The sequence below is a fragment of the Labrus mixtus genome, chromosome 18 (assembly GCF_963584025.1).
Source record: "Labrus mixtus chromosome 18, fLabMix1.1, whole genome shotgun sequence".
Classification (NCBI taxonomy): Eukaryota; Metazoa; Chordata; class Actinopteri; order Labriformes; family Labridae; genus Labrus; species Labrus mixtus.
In genome coordinates, this window is record NC_083629.1 from 20678860 (window position 1) to 20696330 (window position 17471).

Sequence of the window (17471 nt, forward strand, 5' to 3'; positions counted from 1 at the left end):
AAGTGTTAAATGAGAAAATGTACATCTCTCATGTTTTACAATAAATACGTAACAAGCTAGCTAGATGCTAGCAGGCAACAGAGGGAAACGACTATAGCTGTCCCAGAACTTGTACGTTTGAAACGGGAGCTTGCCGGCCAGCCAACTAGCGGCTTGACATAATTACTGTGATGGATTACATGTTGCCGAATAATATTAAAATGATCACGTAGTTCCATTAAAAATAAACGCTTGCATATTGTTGTTGAATTCTATTTGCTTTTACTCAAGCTAACTTGATGCTAGCTCATCGAACAGAGCTCAGACTGGAAGTACGGCGGGTGACGCATATTTAGCATATTGCTAACGGCATACTAACGGTCTTGTTAGTATGCGGTATGTATATTTTGATTTATTAGTAGGCACTGTGATGTAGGCTATGCGGTGTCGGACACAGCCTAAGTGTTTCCCACTATTTGCTAGTGTTACTATGACTGGGTTTGTTAAGCTAACTAGATGTCGGCTGTAGATTCAGACCTGACAGTGTAGCTTCTGTCATTTGTTTCTCTACAAGAAAGCATGTAAGAGTAGCCCACTTTTCCAACTATTCCTTCACATTTGAGTGCCAGCATCCTTTTAAATTGATCCTGTCTGTGAATTTTTGAGAGTTTCATACGTGTCAACTTGATGCCACCTAACACAGCGTTCATTCATCTGCATCAGATATTATTTCAACATATGTAGGCCTCTCTGTTCTCCACTGCCATGTAATTCAGGCCGGCGTATAAATAGCTATTCAAAGGCCTTGATAAGTGATTAATGAGAGCGTGAAGAGTGTGTTGTGTTGGTTACACCTCAATCCTCCGACTGTTGTTGGTTACCCCGTAGCCTCTCTGGCACTCTGGTATTTGAAGTCGCCTTCCTTCACCACACGGAGATGACACATCCTTGTCAACTGCCTTTGCTCAACGCTGCGGGTCAAAGTGTGTGATACATGTATGTGTAGGCAGGATCCGTGACAAAAGTAATCCCATGATGTCAATTGGGGATTAATGTGAAAGTTCAGGTGGCGGGGAGGATTTTCCCTTCAGTTTTCATAACTGACAGAGGAGAACATTGACCTCAGGTGTGGATTTCACATTAAAGATATATAGCATGTAGGCTACATGTCTTTAGTGGTTATGATCAATATCTTTTTTTAAACAAAAGATAAAATACTGCATGTAACCTAAATAGTGTTTTTTTATGAGACAGGCCTACTCTGAAGTTGTCGCAATTGTGTCTTCAGCCAATTGTATTTGTATATCTATGAAAATCAATATGCTATTGAGCCAGCATCAAACTGAAGATGGACAAACTTAGTAACTCATGAGAGAATAAATTACAGTATTTAGAAACTAAAGAGCAAGATATTTTTGTCGAGGCGTTAAAAAAACCACTAAACAAATAATTAAAAGTTAGATATCAGACTTTCTTTCATCAAGCTGCCAGATTAGCTAGAAGATGAGCCAATATTGACAAAGTGGATAAAATAGTTGCCTGCAAAACAGTTATTTGGCCTATTGCTAGTTTGCAACAAACATAGAAACATTCCCCTTCTCAAGAATTTAAATTCTCTTTTTTGAATCTTAGCAGGGAAATTCAGAAATTGAAGCCCAGAATAGATTTCTGCAACACTACTAAAATATTCTTTTTGGACCCGTGCATGAAGGGACAGGACACATTTCACCAAAAGGCGAGACCACACAGACAAAAACAAAACAATAAACGATGGTAACATGCAGTAAAAGACGTGGTATTAAACTTGCATATCATACAAATACAGTTTGGATGCTTAAGCTTAAAAATAAGAGAGAAACTAGCAGAATCACATCACATCCTTTGCTGGCCCTGTTAGCACAGGTCACTGTGATGATACCAGAGGGGAGAAGATTAACCTGCTAATGACCCATATGTTGACTGCAGATATGCCTCCACTGAGTTTTGTGGAAGGAGAAAGCTTCTGTGCAATTGATGGCGCTTATCGAGCTGGAATATATGCCATCATCACGTAGAACAAGAGCTGAAAAATGTATGAGGAGCGCGCAGTAGAATGGAGCTGAACTGCAAAGTGTCTGTTACTAAACAGCTCTCAACACACATGTTACCATCACTTGTCATTTCATTCAGAACTTGGATTTGAAGACCGCTGTCCTACAGACACGCGGTAGGAAACATAGTGGGCTACCGGGAGGTCCATGTCCGACCATCATTTTTTAACTTATAATATAATTAGCGAATACTCGTTCATAAAATAAGGCAAGGACTTAAGCATTTAGATTACTGTAAATGCCCATCACTAGACCCATGTACTATTTTGGAACAAATACAGTTAACTCAGGCTTTTTTATTTGTTCAGCACTTCATCAGAATTAACGATGAAATGATTTGGCTTTGTTGGAAAAGTGTTCTTGAAAGCTGGAGCATTTTAATTTCAAGCTCTAAAATCCCTACGGTAGAATCCCCTCCTAATTTTGCATTTATTTTGCTTTTCAATCACATTTCTGTTTTGCAGCCTGACCCAAACTCTGGGTTGACATTTCTTTTTTCAGGTGATATATTGAAGCATGTTTTTTTTTTGTCTCTTTTTAGTGCTGCTGCTTCAGGCACCTCAAGGTAATCAGCAGCTCCGTCTGCACCGTTAATCCAAATACCACCGAATCCGCAGGCTGGGAGGGGGGGCGAGGCATCGTTTAGGCAGACATTTTAATGGGTTGTGCATTCCTAGGAGGAGACAACTTTCACAACTCCTTAGCGTTCGGGATCATATATCTGACTCTTTCATAGGCCTTGTCGGCCACTCATAACATGACTCATTTTGGTGAGGAGGAGGGGGGGCGAGTGGATTCAGCATAGGCATTACTCGTGCGATCATGGGTCCTCCCTGAAGGGGTGTAAGGTTTTGTGAGATAGTAGACTTGGTAGATTGTATCTCCTCGCCCCCCATCAACCCCCTTTGTGGCTATCCTGTTCAGTCAAAAAAACGTTGTGTTGAAAGCCGGCTCTCCAAGTCGCAGGAGAAGAGCGCAGAGGCCTGCTCAAAGGACCAAATCTGTGAGAGTCCTCTCATTAACAACTAGAACTGCCCCTCATCTCGTCCTAATGGATCCCACTTATGCTGTCATCGCCATGCCAACCAGCTGTCAACTCTGCTGCATCGTGGCTTTTGTGCTCCGACTGTTTGGTGCTGATCTGTCTGCAGTCTACAAGCAGTCACCACCTCAAAGGAGCCACCAGAGTAACAGCTTTTTCATCTACTGTGAGATCTTTTCCATCAAGAGGGGACAGAAGGGGGGAGGAGCCCGCCCTACTCCATATTGTGAAGACTGAATGCATTAAGATGAGAAGACACCAGAGTCCAGGTCAAATAGAAGGGCCCTTTTTATTGGGCCGAGACAGGCCGCGTACTGAATCTGTTGGCAGCTGCTCAGTAGTCGACTTCAGAGGATTAAACAGGCAACAAGGAATACGCAAGATCAGCAAGCCTTTTTTGCTCCACAGAGTGGGCCCTGTCTGGTGTGGGAGTTAATAACCCACGAGGAAAAAAAAAGAGCAGCACCTGTTATCTATCAGATAGAAATCAGAGTGTTTATGATAGAACAGGCGCTCGCACAGTACAGATTAACACTCACAATATAAACACAGTATAAAATAATCCTTCGCTTTTAAATCCTGTGAATTATGTTGACATGCAATTTCCTTTTTTTCATGACTTTCAAACAAAATACTCTTGAGGAGATGAGAGTTTTTGTTTTGCTGGTGAATATAGGTCATCTCCGCGCCGGGCCGATGTCACGTGATGACAGACATACAATGAGGCGACCAAGATTAGAAAAGCTTTTGTGAGACAACGACTGTATTCGTCCCACAGTTGGTTGAAGGTTTTAAGGTTTTTAAGGTCTGCGCGGCTTTGTGTTTTGTAGTCGCTGATCTGCACATCAGCAGGGAGCAAGGCTGCAATGCAATACAGTGTGAATTTAATCCAGAACAGCCGATGACTCCGTCTAATCCTGCAGATCCACCTACTCAGACGTAAACAGAACCTAAAGGACCGCCCGACATAAAATCACAAGTGTCTCCCACACCTTCAATCCAGACATGATATGGTTATGTTGTCCTGAGAGCCTTACATAAGATGCAGCGTTTAGGTCAAAAATAACATCTTTCATTATTCCTCGGAGGTTTGCTGATACCACTTACAAACACAAACCACATGTTCGAACATCATCCGCTGATCCTAAAAGTGGAGCACATCTATCTGTCAATCTGTCTATTTACAAAGACCGTAATGCTACATGAATTTCTTTACAAGGAGTGGTGCTGAAGTGGACGCAGAGAGAAGAGGAGGGGACACGGTGAGGGGGTGAGGGGGGGGGGGGAGGGTTCATGTAGACAGAGTTGCATTCCTGTCGGCCTCATCCCTGCCACTGACCTTCCTGTGTGCGTGTACCAGGGATCCGGCCTGTGGGCTGGGCTGGTGGTCTTCCCGGGCTATTTTTAACAAAGATGTCCGCTCTCCCCTGATCCTTTTGGAAAACTGATATGAGCACATGATCCAAGAATCAAATGTAATTAGTCGACTGTCAGTCAAAACGGCTGAAGAACTGTGATATTTTTCAACCAGGTGAAAGGATTTCTGAACTGTTTTAGATTTAATAAAATGGTTTTAACAACGTTGGTTAATTGTATTCAACTTGGGTCAGGATAGCAGCAGCACAACAACTCTACCACGCAAGGCCAGGGCGCCCCAAAAGTGTTATTCTTCAATTTTACTAACGCGTAGTTTTGATCGACAGTAACATACTCTAGCTTCTTTGAATATGTCATTACTATTTTACAATAGAAGGCTAAAATCAAGTGATTTGATTTGACCAGAGGCATTTCATTAGTGGTGAGAAAGAATATAACAACGCTTGTAGAGCTGTTGTTTAAAAGCGTTATTACACCAGAGGTTATGCTGTCATAATAGATTTGAGCACGGCTGTGATAACATCTGACCGTTCTGACATTCAGTATAACAGCACTCCCTCTTGTGTACAGCTAAAATAATAAACGGATCCTTTGCGTTTTAGTTGCAAGCTCAGCTTTCTCGACAACTGACAATAAACTGACAATAAATAATAATAAACGCTCTCCCCGAGCAGCTGAGGGCTCCACAGTCTGCAGACGCTTTTAAAAGGGCCCTAAAAACCTTTTTAACAAAGCCTTCTGCTTGTGCTTTTAATTTCCTTAGTTGCTTAGTTGACGAAAATTGTTTTTTATTTCTTTTTTTTTTTTTTTCTGTAGCACTTTGAGATTTTTTTTTGCAAAAATGTAAAGTGCGTTACAAATTAAATGTATTATTATTATTATTATTATTAATAATAAATTCAGAAATTCTTACGATGAACTAGAGCCTGAAGAAACTGCAAGGGTGACAAATAAACTGCATTTAGGTATGAGTCATTTACGCAATAGTAAAATGAAATAATACTTCCAGAAGAGGAAATAAAAAAATTGGTACCATTGGAAACAGTTTACTAAGATCTACTGTATGTACATTTACTCAAGTTGTTTGGCCTTAAACACACATATATTTAAAGTGTATTGCTGTTTATTTTTGTTCCAAAGCCATATACCAAGAGAGTGTTTTTTAATGAGTTTACAAATGAATCACTATCAGCTAGACTGTCACCATCAAACCGCCATTCTTGCTCCTCCTCCCTTATTTTGCCGTGGATATATTGCACATCCACGGGGCCCACAGCTTCCCTCTTCTGAAGTGCTGCCAAGGCGCTCTCGATATCTACTGAGAGGTCCTGGCATTATAGTACAGTACCTGGCAGCCAAAAAAAAAGCTGCTGGCGCCTACCTCTCATCAGCCATCTGCAACTGCTTGTGTGTGTATCAGGCACTGACAAAGGCCACAAGTGTGTCCAGGCATGTCACAGCATCTAAATAGACGACTACGTCTGCCGTGGCACTGATATCAAACTAATACTCGAGGGGGAAAGGGAAAATTATTTTGCCTCTTTGGGGTTTTAAAAAGTCCATCTTTTTCCTCACGTGTATTTACGAGAAATTTATCCAAAAAAAAATGTTTGGATGTCATGCTCCTTAACGTTTACCTGTCTTTGAGACCTAAACCACATTTCTTATTGCTTTTATACATTCCTGTAAAAAAAAAAAAGAAGCAACTGTGATTAAATCATTTTTAAAAGCTTACCCATCCCTGCACCACCAGCTCCCTTAAAAGGTACAGTATGAAGCAGTGGAGCATGCATGGCCATTCTCCCCGGAGATTATCGCTAATAAGAGGGCCTGTATTTATAGAAGATCCCCCCCCCACAGTTGATACCCCTAATCCTGCCTCACCCCTTTTCATCCCTGCCTGGACTGCTCACTCTTTGCAGCCCTCAGATTCAGTCCCCAGGTTAGCCTCATCCACTCCACTTATCATCCGAGGTAGAGACTCCTCTCCTTCTTGCATCTTTCAGATCATTTTAAAAAGAACTGGAAACATCTGTTTGGCAAGATTTTCTTGGAAGCATTCCAAGCGAGTTTCCATTTTTCCCTTGACTTCTTCGCTTGTCCAATTTTTTCTTCCTCCTGCTCTTTTTTGACCTGCAGCTAAGAGTAAGCAAAACAAAAATGTCGACCAGCGAGCGTTTCGACTGCCACTACTGCAAAGAGTCCCTGTTGGGGAAGAAGTACATAATGAAAGAGGACACGCAGTACTGCACTAAGTGCTATGAGAACCTGTTTGCCAACTGCTGTGAGGGCTGCTCTTTAGCAATTGGATGTAACAGCAAGGTAAGGAAGCAGAATCTCTACCCTGAGAGTTTTTCATTTTATTTTGGTAAGTTTTAAAATAGGATTGTTTGTATGTAAAGCTTCAAAGTCAGAGTGTCACATGCATTTTTAACCCGTGCATATTCCCAATAAATATTTCCCTTACCTGGAAGTTAAAAGTGAAATATACAATGTGCTAATATGCCTATAGGACCTGTCTTACAAGGATCACCACTGGCACGACCAGTGTTTTAAGTGTGCTAAGTGCAGCCGATCTCTGGTGGAAAAAGCCTTCGCCGCCAAGGATGATCTGCTGCTCTGCACCGAATGCTACGCCAATGATTATTCCTCCAAGTGCACGACCTGCAAGAAGACCGTCATGCCAGGTACATGTCTGGATAATGGTTATGATGATGATGACCATGAAAAGGGTTAAACCATACCTTCTAAAATGTACATCTCAATACATCGTCACATGTTTAGTAGTGTTAGTGTAAAAAGACTAAAAGTAAGTAACTTTGAAAGTACTAAAGAACCCATGTTTGACAATTGAAAGGTCACTTCAACACTTTGTGACTGATGTAAAAAAACAACAACATGTATATATATATATAATAAATATATAGATACAATTTGGGGAAGTTAGTATTTCCATTTTGATATTCACAGAGTTTATCTCTGTACAGTAAATATGAAGCCTCTTTATTGATATGAAAGATCTCAATCTAAAGAATTCCCTGCCAGCAGTTCTTGTGCAAGCCTAGCTTAGCAGGGGGGACCGGAAACAGAATAAACCAGATGGCTTGAATCTGCTTGGAGGTAACAAAATCTTCCTAAACCAGCGCCTTTAAAGCTCAGAGTTAATTGGTTGAAAAAAAAAAAAAAAAACATGACAGAAAAAACAAACTGTCAAAGTTGTATTTTACTAATGTGTCACCACAGTATGAGAGGCTAATCAGGCTTAGTATGGGAGACTCTTTTAAGTACATGCACCCCATGTACAGAGGGTGAAGTCCCCGAGAGCAGGCAGCCCGGGTTCAAATCCAACCTGTGGCTCCTTTCCTGTGTGCCATTTCCAACTCTCTCTCTCTCTCTCTCTCCGTGATTTCTGCTTCTATCTACTCTCCCATCTCTACAATAAAGGCGTAAAAAAAAGCCCAAAAATAAATCTTTAAAAAAACTCCATGACAACAGAGTTCAGTCCATCAAACTGAGTGAGATTTTGTGAGCAATGGAAAGCTCCAGAACATCGATTCAATGGACCTCAAGTGTCTTTTTAATTGCTCAGAAAACGCATGCTGGAACATCTGCAACCGCATGACAAACAGACATCTTCGTCTGGTACATTTAAAACGTATACACCTTAAAAAAAACACCAGAAAACAATGCAGCCTCACTCTTTCCCAAATGTCTTTCCTAGATGATTAAGACTGCAATCGTCCTCCTCCTACAGATCAAGCAGGACTATTTTGGGCTGCAGTGTGTTTCTGTCATAGAGGTACCATATGCTGACTAAGCTGCTCTTCTCCCTCTGTGCCAGGTTCCCGCAAAATGGAATACAAGGGGAACAGCTGGCATGAGACCTGCTTCCTGTGCCACCGCTGCCAGCAGCCAATAGGAACCAAATCCTTCATCCCTAAAGACACCGGCTACTTCTGCGTGCCCTGCTTTGAGAAGCAGTTTGCCTACCAGTGCTGTGCTTGTAAGAAGGTACGGCTACAGCTGAGTGGTTTTCTTTTATGTATCGACTGCTGCCGCGCAGAAAATCCCCCCGACTCCCTGATGTTTTAATCACACTCAAGCTGTGGCTGCAGAATCAGAGGATGCACGGTAACAGGAGTGTGTGTCTCTGTGTGTTCTCGTTTGTCGCTCATCTTCCAGGCCATCACAACAGGTGGAGTGACCTATCAAGACAAGCCGTGGCACCGCGAGTGTTTCCTATGCATCAGCTGCAGAAAGCAGCTGTCGGGCCAGCGCTTCACCTCCAGGGAGAATTACCCATACTGCCTCGAGTGCTTCAGCAACCTGTACGCAAAGAAGTGTGTGGGCTGCACCAAGGCGATCACCAGTGAGTCAGCGGCAGAGCTCATGTTTACGTTCACTCTGACCCGCCATATGAGACGCTGATTTGCATTAACGTAAGACTTTGTCTGATTAAATATAAAACACTTGCTGCTTTGTTTGATGTGTGCAGGTCTGGCGGGAGCCAAGTACATCTCGTTTGAGGAGCGTCAGTGGCACAGCGAGTGTTTCACCTGCATGCAGTGCTCCGTGTCGCTGGTGGGACGCGGCTTCCTCACCCAACGCGACAACATCTTGTGCACCGACTGCGGCAGGGAGAAGTGATTCTTTCTTTCCCTTGAAGGGGTCACGGCAACACCGACAGCTCTTATTCTGAACGAGAATGGGTTTTAATTCATGAATATTTCTCCACAGCATGCCAGGAACATAAAGAAACTCTGAGTGTCAGATGCTTTTTGGTTTTGAATATGAACACATGGCCCACAAACACTAAACAGTGATGTTTTCATGCAGATGTTTTATGAAGACTCACATGTATGTTTAATTTAGGACGCCATTTCGTCTTATTTTGATGAATGTTTATTTTGCTTATTCAAATGTAATATGCTCCTTTTCCTTACATACGTTGATTTCAGTCAAGGCTATTTACAAGCTTCTGGATTTAGAAATGAGTCTATTGACACATAAACTTAATTTATTTAATAATCTATTCATAGCTTGAGTCTTTTCAGAGTGTAATCCTGGACATTTGCTGGTTTTAGTTTCTTAGGCCTTTTAAATTTGTAATTATTTTTGTGTCATATGACATTCAACAGTTTGTTTAGCTGCTTGTGTGGATACAAAAAAGCACTTAAAAATGCCATTTTGGATTTGAGTAGTGTGAGTATTTTCTGACATTTAATGGACAAAAATGTTTATTGATGGATCTAATAAAAAGTGTATGAGTCACAGCCCAATTTTCTGACTATTATTAGACATGTTTTTCTGTTATATGTAAGAAAATTTAAGAAAACATTTGACAAAAATGACTTATAATAATAATTTCTGCTTTGCTCATGTTAAATAATACACACTTCAATAAAGGCCTTTCTGGGAATATCACACTCATGTGGATATCATTCCCGGTCTCCTTTAGTTCCTCATAAAAATTCCAGAGCGACAGATTTAGCTGATGTTAGGTTTGAAATCCAGATTTTTATAGGAGCATAATGTCCCCTCTCAGTCACCCTTTAGACAATCATTGTCTGAAACAAATCAGCGTGTGCTTCTTCTGTGCTTCCCTTGACCCGGTCGCACCCAGCTCGTTCACATTGTAAACAAACCAAGAGCGACTATATATGGTTTGATCAGCAGATCACTTGCGCTTCTACTTGTCAATTATCCACCGACCAAAATCCACAACTTTGGTTCAAGCCAAAGAAAACAGGCGGACGTAACTGTGGGTAACCTCGAAAATATCTGTCCTCTTCACCATACCTATTGTTTTGATACTTGTAAAAGACGTTTTTTTCTGTATGGGCAGTTTTGATGAGTTGTGTAAGTGTCCTCACTTGGCAGGATGAGTGGCGGAAAAATGCTGACTAAGGTTTCCTGTCACATGGGGACGAGAAACTGGTTTTCACTTCATCAACTTGTGCAAGATTCAAAGAGGGAAGGGAGAGCAGCGGAGAGGTAGGGACATTGTATTTTGCACATTTCATTAAGACCTTTTTTTTTTTACCCTGATAGTTTGTTGTATTTGACCCTAAAAGTCAGGCGTCTTTGATTTCCTAAAATGGCTTTCAGAGCATTCACACAAACACACGTGTATGAAAAGCAGGCAGCCTTAAAAGAAAAAGACAAAAGCAGCATCCAGTGCATCGAGTGCTATGATCAGAATGTGTACATAGGAAGTAGGGATGCAACAGTGCAGCATCTAATCCTTCCCAGCAGCACCGATGGAGACCGGATAAAAACCAGAGACGGTAGGGTGAGAAAACTGGGCTCGAGCAACCCCGTTGTCCAACTTAGAGTAGTCCCGCTTTTCAACCATCTTCTGGTCCTGTGGGACCGGAGCGTCACAGCCCTCAACATGTTCTCCTTAGAGCCGCTTCCCGCGCTGAAAAAGATCCAGCACGTGTCTTTGTTCGAGGTGTGCGACTCGGCGCTCGTATCCCAGAAAGCGCGCGTGGAGATGGTGACCTCCTCCAGCCGCAGGAAGGTGATCCGGATCCACGTGGTGGGCGTGGACAGGTGGGAGGTTGTAAAAGAAGTCCCTCTAGTCCAGGACCCCGTGGCGTTGGCAGTAGACGGCGCTTGTTTGTGTGTAGCCACCGGCGACAGGTATCTCCTCTGTGATGTTTCAACCGGGAGCAGCCAGGAGCTTTTCCCTCACGCTCACGGCAGGCAGCGTGTCTTTGTTACATCAGCTGGCAGAGGGGAGTTCCTCCTGAACGGGCCTGAATCTTTGGGTAAGTGCTCCAAAAAAAAATAAAAAATATTCAGACACGTGTTGCTCTCCAGACTGTCGAGGAAAGAAGCCTCCATGTGTCGCCTCTCTTCTAAAAGCAGCCACACAGTAAATGATCTCGTGTCACTCCTCCGTTTAGCAATCTAGCCAGAGGATATTTGTTTAGCCAAGATATCATTTTCTCCATCCTCACCCCTCAGGCATGTTTGTGATGAAGACGGGGATCTGCCAGCGCCCCCCCCTGCAGTGGCCTCAGGAGGTGCTGGCAGCCCGGGTGTGTTTCCCTTACATCTTAACCCTGCAGCCCCAAGTGCTGTCTGTCTACAGTGTACTAGATCAGCAGCACAAGCAGACTGTGAGCCTCAGAGGAGCCAAGGGTCTGCACTCCACATCAGGTACACCGGGCAGCACCCGTCCATCACCTAATCCTGCAAAGATTGCAGACGGAGAGGCCGTCAAATTGTTTTTGTTTTAGTCAGAAAGAGATGTCTCTGTCTCAGTTTGCGCCGATTCAGTCAATCATTCTGCCAATCTCCTGTTCCTGGACTCTTTTGTTTCTGAAACCCAACAAAAAAAAAAAAAACTCCTCCTCAGATGGTGTGTTAGTGTTCACAGAGAGAGACATTTTCAGCCTGCGTCTGCTGCCGTTCGAGGAGCAGGTCCAGGCACTGGTGAGGCTTGAGAGGGTGGAGGAGGCCTTAGTGCTGCTGGATGGAGTTCAAGAACGTCACCCGCTCGACTCATACGAGGTGAAATGAAATGTGTAGACGGAATAACGGAATCTAAACACACCCTGAGTTTGAAATCGAAAGATATCTGTGTATAACTGACACAGGCCTATTTATAGTACTTACTCTTTTCTCTCTTTTGAAACCTAAAACTGTAACATTATTCTGCAACACAGCACCTCAAACTTATAAACCAAAAGGAGTATATAACCATACTTTTAATAACTATCTTTAGGGTGCATGCTTGATTGATAATGTTTGCTTTGTTCCTCTTGTTAGATTTAGATTTTAACATTTGCAAAAAAAAAGTAGCTGTGACAGAAACAAGAAGACACTTTCCATTCACCCAAGCTGTAAAATAACTGCAGTGCAATTATTTTCACCACTTTTTGGTCATGAACTTTTAGAGAAAATAAAAATATACACCTTTTGTAAGCACAAGACCAAAATTCAGAGATCCACACAGTGAATGCAATTAAGTAGGTGCATAGAAATTTGACAAAATCAGTAAAAACTTCAACCTGCTGTCGTCGTTAGAAGAAAAACTCAGTAGTTGTTGACGTGGTTCAGTCTGGACCAAAGCGACCTGTAGTGCATCAAACACCAAAAGCACAACTTTAATTTTAGATTCATACAAACCACTGATGTGTAGATAATAATCACACATTACAGCCCAGTGTTTGATTTCAATATTCCATCGCTGATATGAGCTGCTCATGAGCGTTCATGCTGTTGGATGATTACAACCGAGGGCAGCAGATGGTGTGAGAGATTTAGTGTCATTTGTGGCTCATAACGCAGGTCACAGCGTAGAGGTGACGAGGGTAGAATTAACACGCCGATGAGTCATCAGTAGTTCTTTATAATTAGTTGTTTATCGTCCTCTTTTAATATGCTCGTGTTCCTTTGTCCAAAGATTTGAGTTCGCTTATTGTTGGTTTAGTAAGTTGATGCATTATGTTGCTGGTTTAAAGAGGATCTTTTTGTACCTACAGGAGCTGCAGCAGGACATCACTTGCCTGGCTGGATATGTTCATTATTACCAGCAGAGTTTTTCTGAGGCCAAATATCTATTCATGTGAGAATATAACCTTTTTCACATTACATTCTAAACGTCCTATATACATCTGAGCAAGCAGAGGGAATTTTGTGAAGAGTGGGTCTGCTGAATTCTACTCCAAAGTCTAACAAATCAATACTGCCTTGAACAGTAAAGGTGGTCTGGACCCCAGAGAAATCATCCGCCTCCACCCCGACATACAGTGCGGTCAGTGCGAGGACTTTCAATCCCGGCTTGATCAAGAGAACAAGGCCAGGGATCTGCAGGCGCTCTGGCAGGAGGACAGGAAGGCGCTTCATCATTACCTGGTGTTCCTGGGAGACTTTCTCAGAGCAGTCAGGGGAACAGAGCGAGGCCTGGGGTGCAGTCGGGAGGTGGACTGCGCCCTCCTGAGGCTGTACGCAGAACTGGGAGACGATGAAAATCTGCAGCAGCTTGTAGCTTTCCCCAATGAGTGCAGGCTGGATCACTGTGTTCCTGTTTTGGAGCGACACAACAGGTGAAAATGAATTATTGCTGAAAAGGTGGACCGTAATCAGACTTAGTAGGAGCTCAAAAAAAGGCTTCAGTTTTATTTTTGGACATTTGGCCGATTTGCATTTTCTCTGATGGTGCACTTGCTCTTTTATTTATTTCTCTCTCTCTTTTTTTCTTGTTTTTTTTCTACAGATATTTCACATTAGGCTCCCTCTATCAAAGCCATGGAAAGGAAATCGATGCACTCGAGGTATCATTTCCCCAAACTCCACAAATTGTATGCATAAGATTTGTTTTGTGTAACAGTCGTATGTTTCAGCCTTTTTTTTTCTTCCAGACTTGGGTGAAAATCGTCAATGGCGCCCACAAAGACCCTACCTGCTCTGATGTGTACGGACACATAGTTTGGACCCTCAGCCAACTGCAAGACAGTGATGCCGTGTGGAAATTTGCAGACTGGACTTTGCACAAGAAACAGGAGGTACCTCTTTAATTTGTAAGCTCTGAACCTAACTGCAGAGGGCAGAGTTGTACAATACAACTTTGTGTTTCAGAGATAAGCACAGAGCAAATTGCCGCCCAATGTATGAACTAAATGGCTTTGCTCACAAGACTTGATTGGTGATTACATTTTTACTTATTCCAAAATAGATAGGTGTGCAGATTTTCATCGGGCGTCCACCAGATGCTCCATTAGAGACACAGGATGTCCTTGCTTTCTTGGAGAAGTACCCGCTGGCGATGCTTTTGTATCTTGAGTTCTTAATCCATGAAATGAAGAGTGAGGTGGGTACAGCAGCCTCTACCTAATCTAATCACCTGACTCCTTTATTAAATGCGTGTAAACATGATTGGTGTAATTCACCCCCAGGAGGAGAGGCATCACAGCCGTCTGGCCCTGGCATATGTTAGTGAGGCGCTGCGGAAGGAAGAGGAAACCGATTTGATGAAGACCAGGGGGAAGTTGCAGCAGCTGCTGTGGGAATCTGAGTTCTTTGACGTCTCTGTTGTTTACGGTGCGTGGACGCCCGATGAGAAATCAAATAAGAGCTACATTTCGCTAAAATTATGTTTTATTCTCATCGCAGAGAGAATCAAGTCTACAACCCTGCACGCGGAGAAAGCGATCCTCCTGGGTAGAGTCGGTGAGCACGCCGAAGCGCTGCAGGTGCTCGTTCACCAGGAGAGAGACCTCCAGGCTGCGCAGGCCTTCTGCTGCAGGGCCTCCCAAAACCAGGACTCACAGTTCAGACGGACCCTGCTGTTGACCCTGCTCCAAATCTACCTGCGCTCCGACGACCTCACTAACGCCGCCATGGATCTGCTCAACGACAACGCGCAGGTCTTCACAGCGGAGAGCGTGATCCGGATCTTGCCGGATACCTGGTCCGTGCAGCTGCTCTCCCAGTTCTTAGTCGCATCCCTCAGACAGACCTTCCACCAGAGGCGGATGGCAAGTCTGCAGAAGGCTCTGAGCCAGGTGGAGCTCATGCGGCACAAGGTCATTTGGGTGAGTCCAACAGGATGGTTCACATTTTTCTTCGCTCGGTTGAACATTCTGTGTATTCTCTGTTTCCTTTTTTTTTTTTTGCTCTCTCCTCTGCAGATGCAAACCACAAAAACAAAGTTCAGGCTGGACGAGGAGCAGAAGTGTAAGGTTTGTCAGAGAGACTTTGCAGAGCCACAGTTTGCTTGTAACCTACGCGGTGAAATGATGCACACAAGGTGTTGTGGCCCCTCATCGTCGTAAAGAGACACAGACACACCAAGTCTATTCTGTGTTTATGCAAATACGCGTGTCTGTTTCCTACACGGTCATTCCTCGAGATTAGACTGGGCAAACTCTGTACAAAGATTCCCTTCATGCAGTCTGGACCAGACACTTTCCCTAATTAGAAAAAAAAAATACATTTAGTAAATAACAGGTTTCAGAATGCAAAGAGAGCAAGCTGTGCACTTTTCAAGAGTGGCATGTCTGAGCCGTTTCCTTCAGACATTGTGGACAGCAATAGCTATAAAGTGAATCTTGGAGGACACTCGGGTGGATGTGTTCACTGATCAGACAGTACTGTTTTCACATGGAAACCAGCTGTGGTAAACCTGATGACTGGAGAGAGCTTGACCATCTTCCATCGCCCTATATATGCATCTCCGCCATCCTGGTTTCCATAAACTGTGTATATTTGTCTCCACAGAGCCGGGAATAGAAAGTCCACTGAGGAGCTTTTTTCATGCAGCCTTTTGCATGAAAATGTATGACCCCTGCAGATAATCACAAGTACAGGTTTAAAAAATGAAAAGCAAACAACTTCAAGAAATGAAGAGTTTGGGGTCGCTTCTGTTAGTTTTGTTAAGCAACCTAATAAGATGTTTGTGATGTTTATGAACGCGGAAAACAGAGAAAATCATCCACTCTGTATTATTAGGGAACATAAATAGACGTGTACTCCAAATAGTAGCACACAAAAACTCCTCTGTGTCCACACGTACAGTATAAATCTGGTAGATCAGCGTAAACACATATAATTAAGTTTGATGACACTCAAACTGTATTTATTTTTTCTGTAATTTAGTCATTAAGTCTAACCATAACTGTTAGTATTTCTTCATCCTGATGCATTTTGGGACAGGAGCGAAGGAGACGCCTAAACGAGCAGAACGGTTGCAGCATTTGGCTCGAGTCTGAACGCTTGTTGGCCTTGGGTGAGGGACTAATTGCACTGTAGATAAATAGTAGATAATGAGTTCATTAGAAGGCAGTATCACTTTGTGATGCCCTTGCCAAGATTTCTTCTGTTTTCTCCACTAATGAGGAGTAGTTGGAGTTCTCACTGAGGGTTTCATATACTGTACAGTGTGGGTGTTGTGAAGTCCTTTCAGAGTCCAACTAGAATTATGGTCTACAAGATTACACCGGGCTCAAGCTTTGACCTGAAATTTCTCACTTTGATTGTATAACTTTAACCTCTGACTCATGTAAATGAGCTGAATCATGTCCCAGAAACCACAGTGTTTCTCTTATGTGTGGTCAGAGTGGAAGATGCCACGTCCACTCCTGAATATCTACATGTCTCCCTATCTCTAATTCTCGTTTAGTTTAGATCATGTGGTTCACACAAGAACACAAAATGTACAAAGCACAAAGAGAAAATGTGTCAGCATGTAATGTGGGCAATGTAGACACCAGTGATGCCAAAAACACAATTAAAAAGAAATGTTATAAGTCATACAAAACAACCGAAATATCAGTGTTCGAACTGAAAAAAGAAACAGAAAAAGAAAGAGGTGATGCTGAAATATTGCACATTTGATTATTTTAGTCATTTTCTCTTTATTGTTTCTTCCTGTCTTATTGCTTTTCTTTCTATTTTTCATGGTTTTCTTTCAAAAGCCCCCTGTGGACAGGTGTTGAGAACTAGCATGTATGCTGAAACACTTAAACAATGCATCTGGTTCGTCCAATGTATCTGTGATGTCCATGCCAAATAAAGTCAATCTAATCTGTAAATAGGGTATGACAGTTTCTAATAGTGGTCATTGTTGTTTTCCAATCACAAGTTCCAAGCCTTTTTTTTGTACGTAGACAATGTCACATAGGGGTTAATTTTCATTCAACAAACATTCCCGATACTCGATGGAGATTTGACCAAAAGATGTTCCCTAAAAATGAAGATGGAGATTTTTAGCCTGTCTAGTTAAAACATGATGTAATTTGGGTTCATTAAAAAAAAAAAAAATCTCTAAAATATATTCAGTGTTTCTGTATCTTTCACCCTCCTGGATCAGCATCTAAAATGTTTCAGTGCAAACAAAAACAGCAACGTCAACGTCTTCCTCACTTGTTTTGAGAAACTGTCGTTTTTATGTCTTCACCGTTTGTGCTGCTGCTCTGTGATTGGATGCAGTTTGGGCCGTGCCTGATGACCAGGGACCTCTGGGTGGACCT

The 17471-nt window shown here is 42.6% G+C and overlaps 2 protein-coding genes across 6 annotated transcripts; both read left to right on the forward strand.

The window, feature by feature from the left end:
• Window positions 1–6325: 6325 nt before the first annotated feature.
• Window positions 6326–9916, forward strand: fhl5 (four and a half LIM domains 5). Of its 2 annotated transcripts, XM_061063278.1 has the most exons (6): window positions 6326–6462; window positions 6633–6810; window positions 7001–7175; window positions 8330–8499; window positions 8671–8857; window positions 8984–9916. In XM_061063278.1, exons 2-6 carry the CDS (start codon window positions 6649–6651, stop codon window positions 9133–9135), a joined length of 846 nt encoding a protein of 281 aa, XP_060919261.1. In that variant the 5' UTR covers window positions 6326–6462; window positions 6633–6648; the 3' UTR covers window positions 9136–9916. The 2 variants fall into 2 exon arrangements, with proteins under 2 accessions (XP_060919261.1, XP_060919260.1); XM_061063277.1 differs by having other exon boundaries at window positions 6337–6810.
• Window positions 9917–10247: 331 nt separating this feature from the next.
• Window positions 10248–17033, forward strand: si:ch211-266g18.9 (transforming growth factor-beta receptor-associated protein 1). Of its 4 annotated transcripts, XM_061063026.1 has the most exons (11): window positions 10249–11261; window positions 11461–11655; window positions 11855–12009; window positions 12984–13066; window positions 13200–13547; window positions 13718–13775; window positions 13863–14006; window positions 14177–14311; window positions 14397–14541; window positions 14614–15035; window positions 15132–17033. In XM_061063026.1, the coding sequence occupies exons 1-11, from the start codon at window positions 10586–10588 to the stop codon at window positions 15273–15275; spliced, it is 2505 nt and encodes an 834-aa protein (XP_060919009.1). In that variant the 5' UTR covers window positions 10249–10585; the 3' UTR covers window positions 15276–17033. The 4 variants fall into 4 exon arrangements, with proteins under 4 accessions (XP_060919007.1, XP_060919006.1, XP_060919009.1 ...); XM_061063024.1 differs by having other exon boundaries at window positions 10248–11261; window positions 14614–17033; XM_061063025.1 differs by having other exon boundaries at window positions 13718–14006.
• Window positions 17034–17471: the final 438 nt, after the last annotated feature.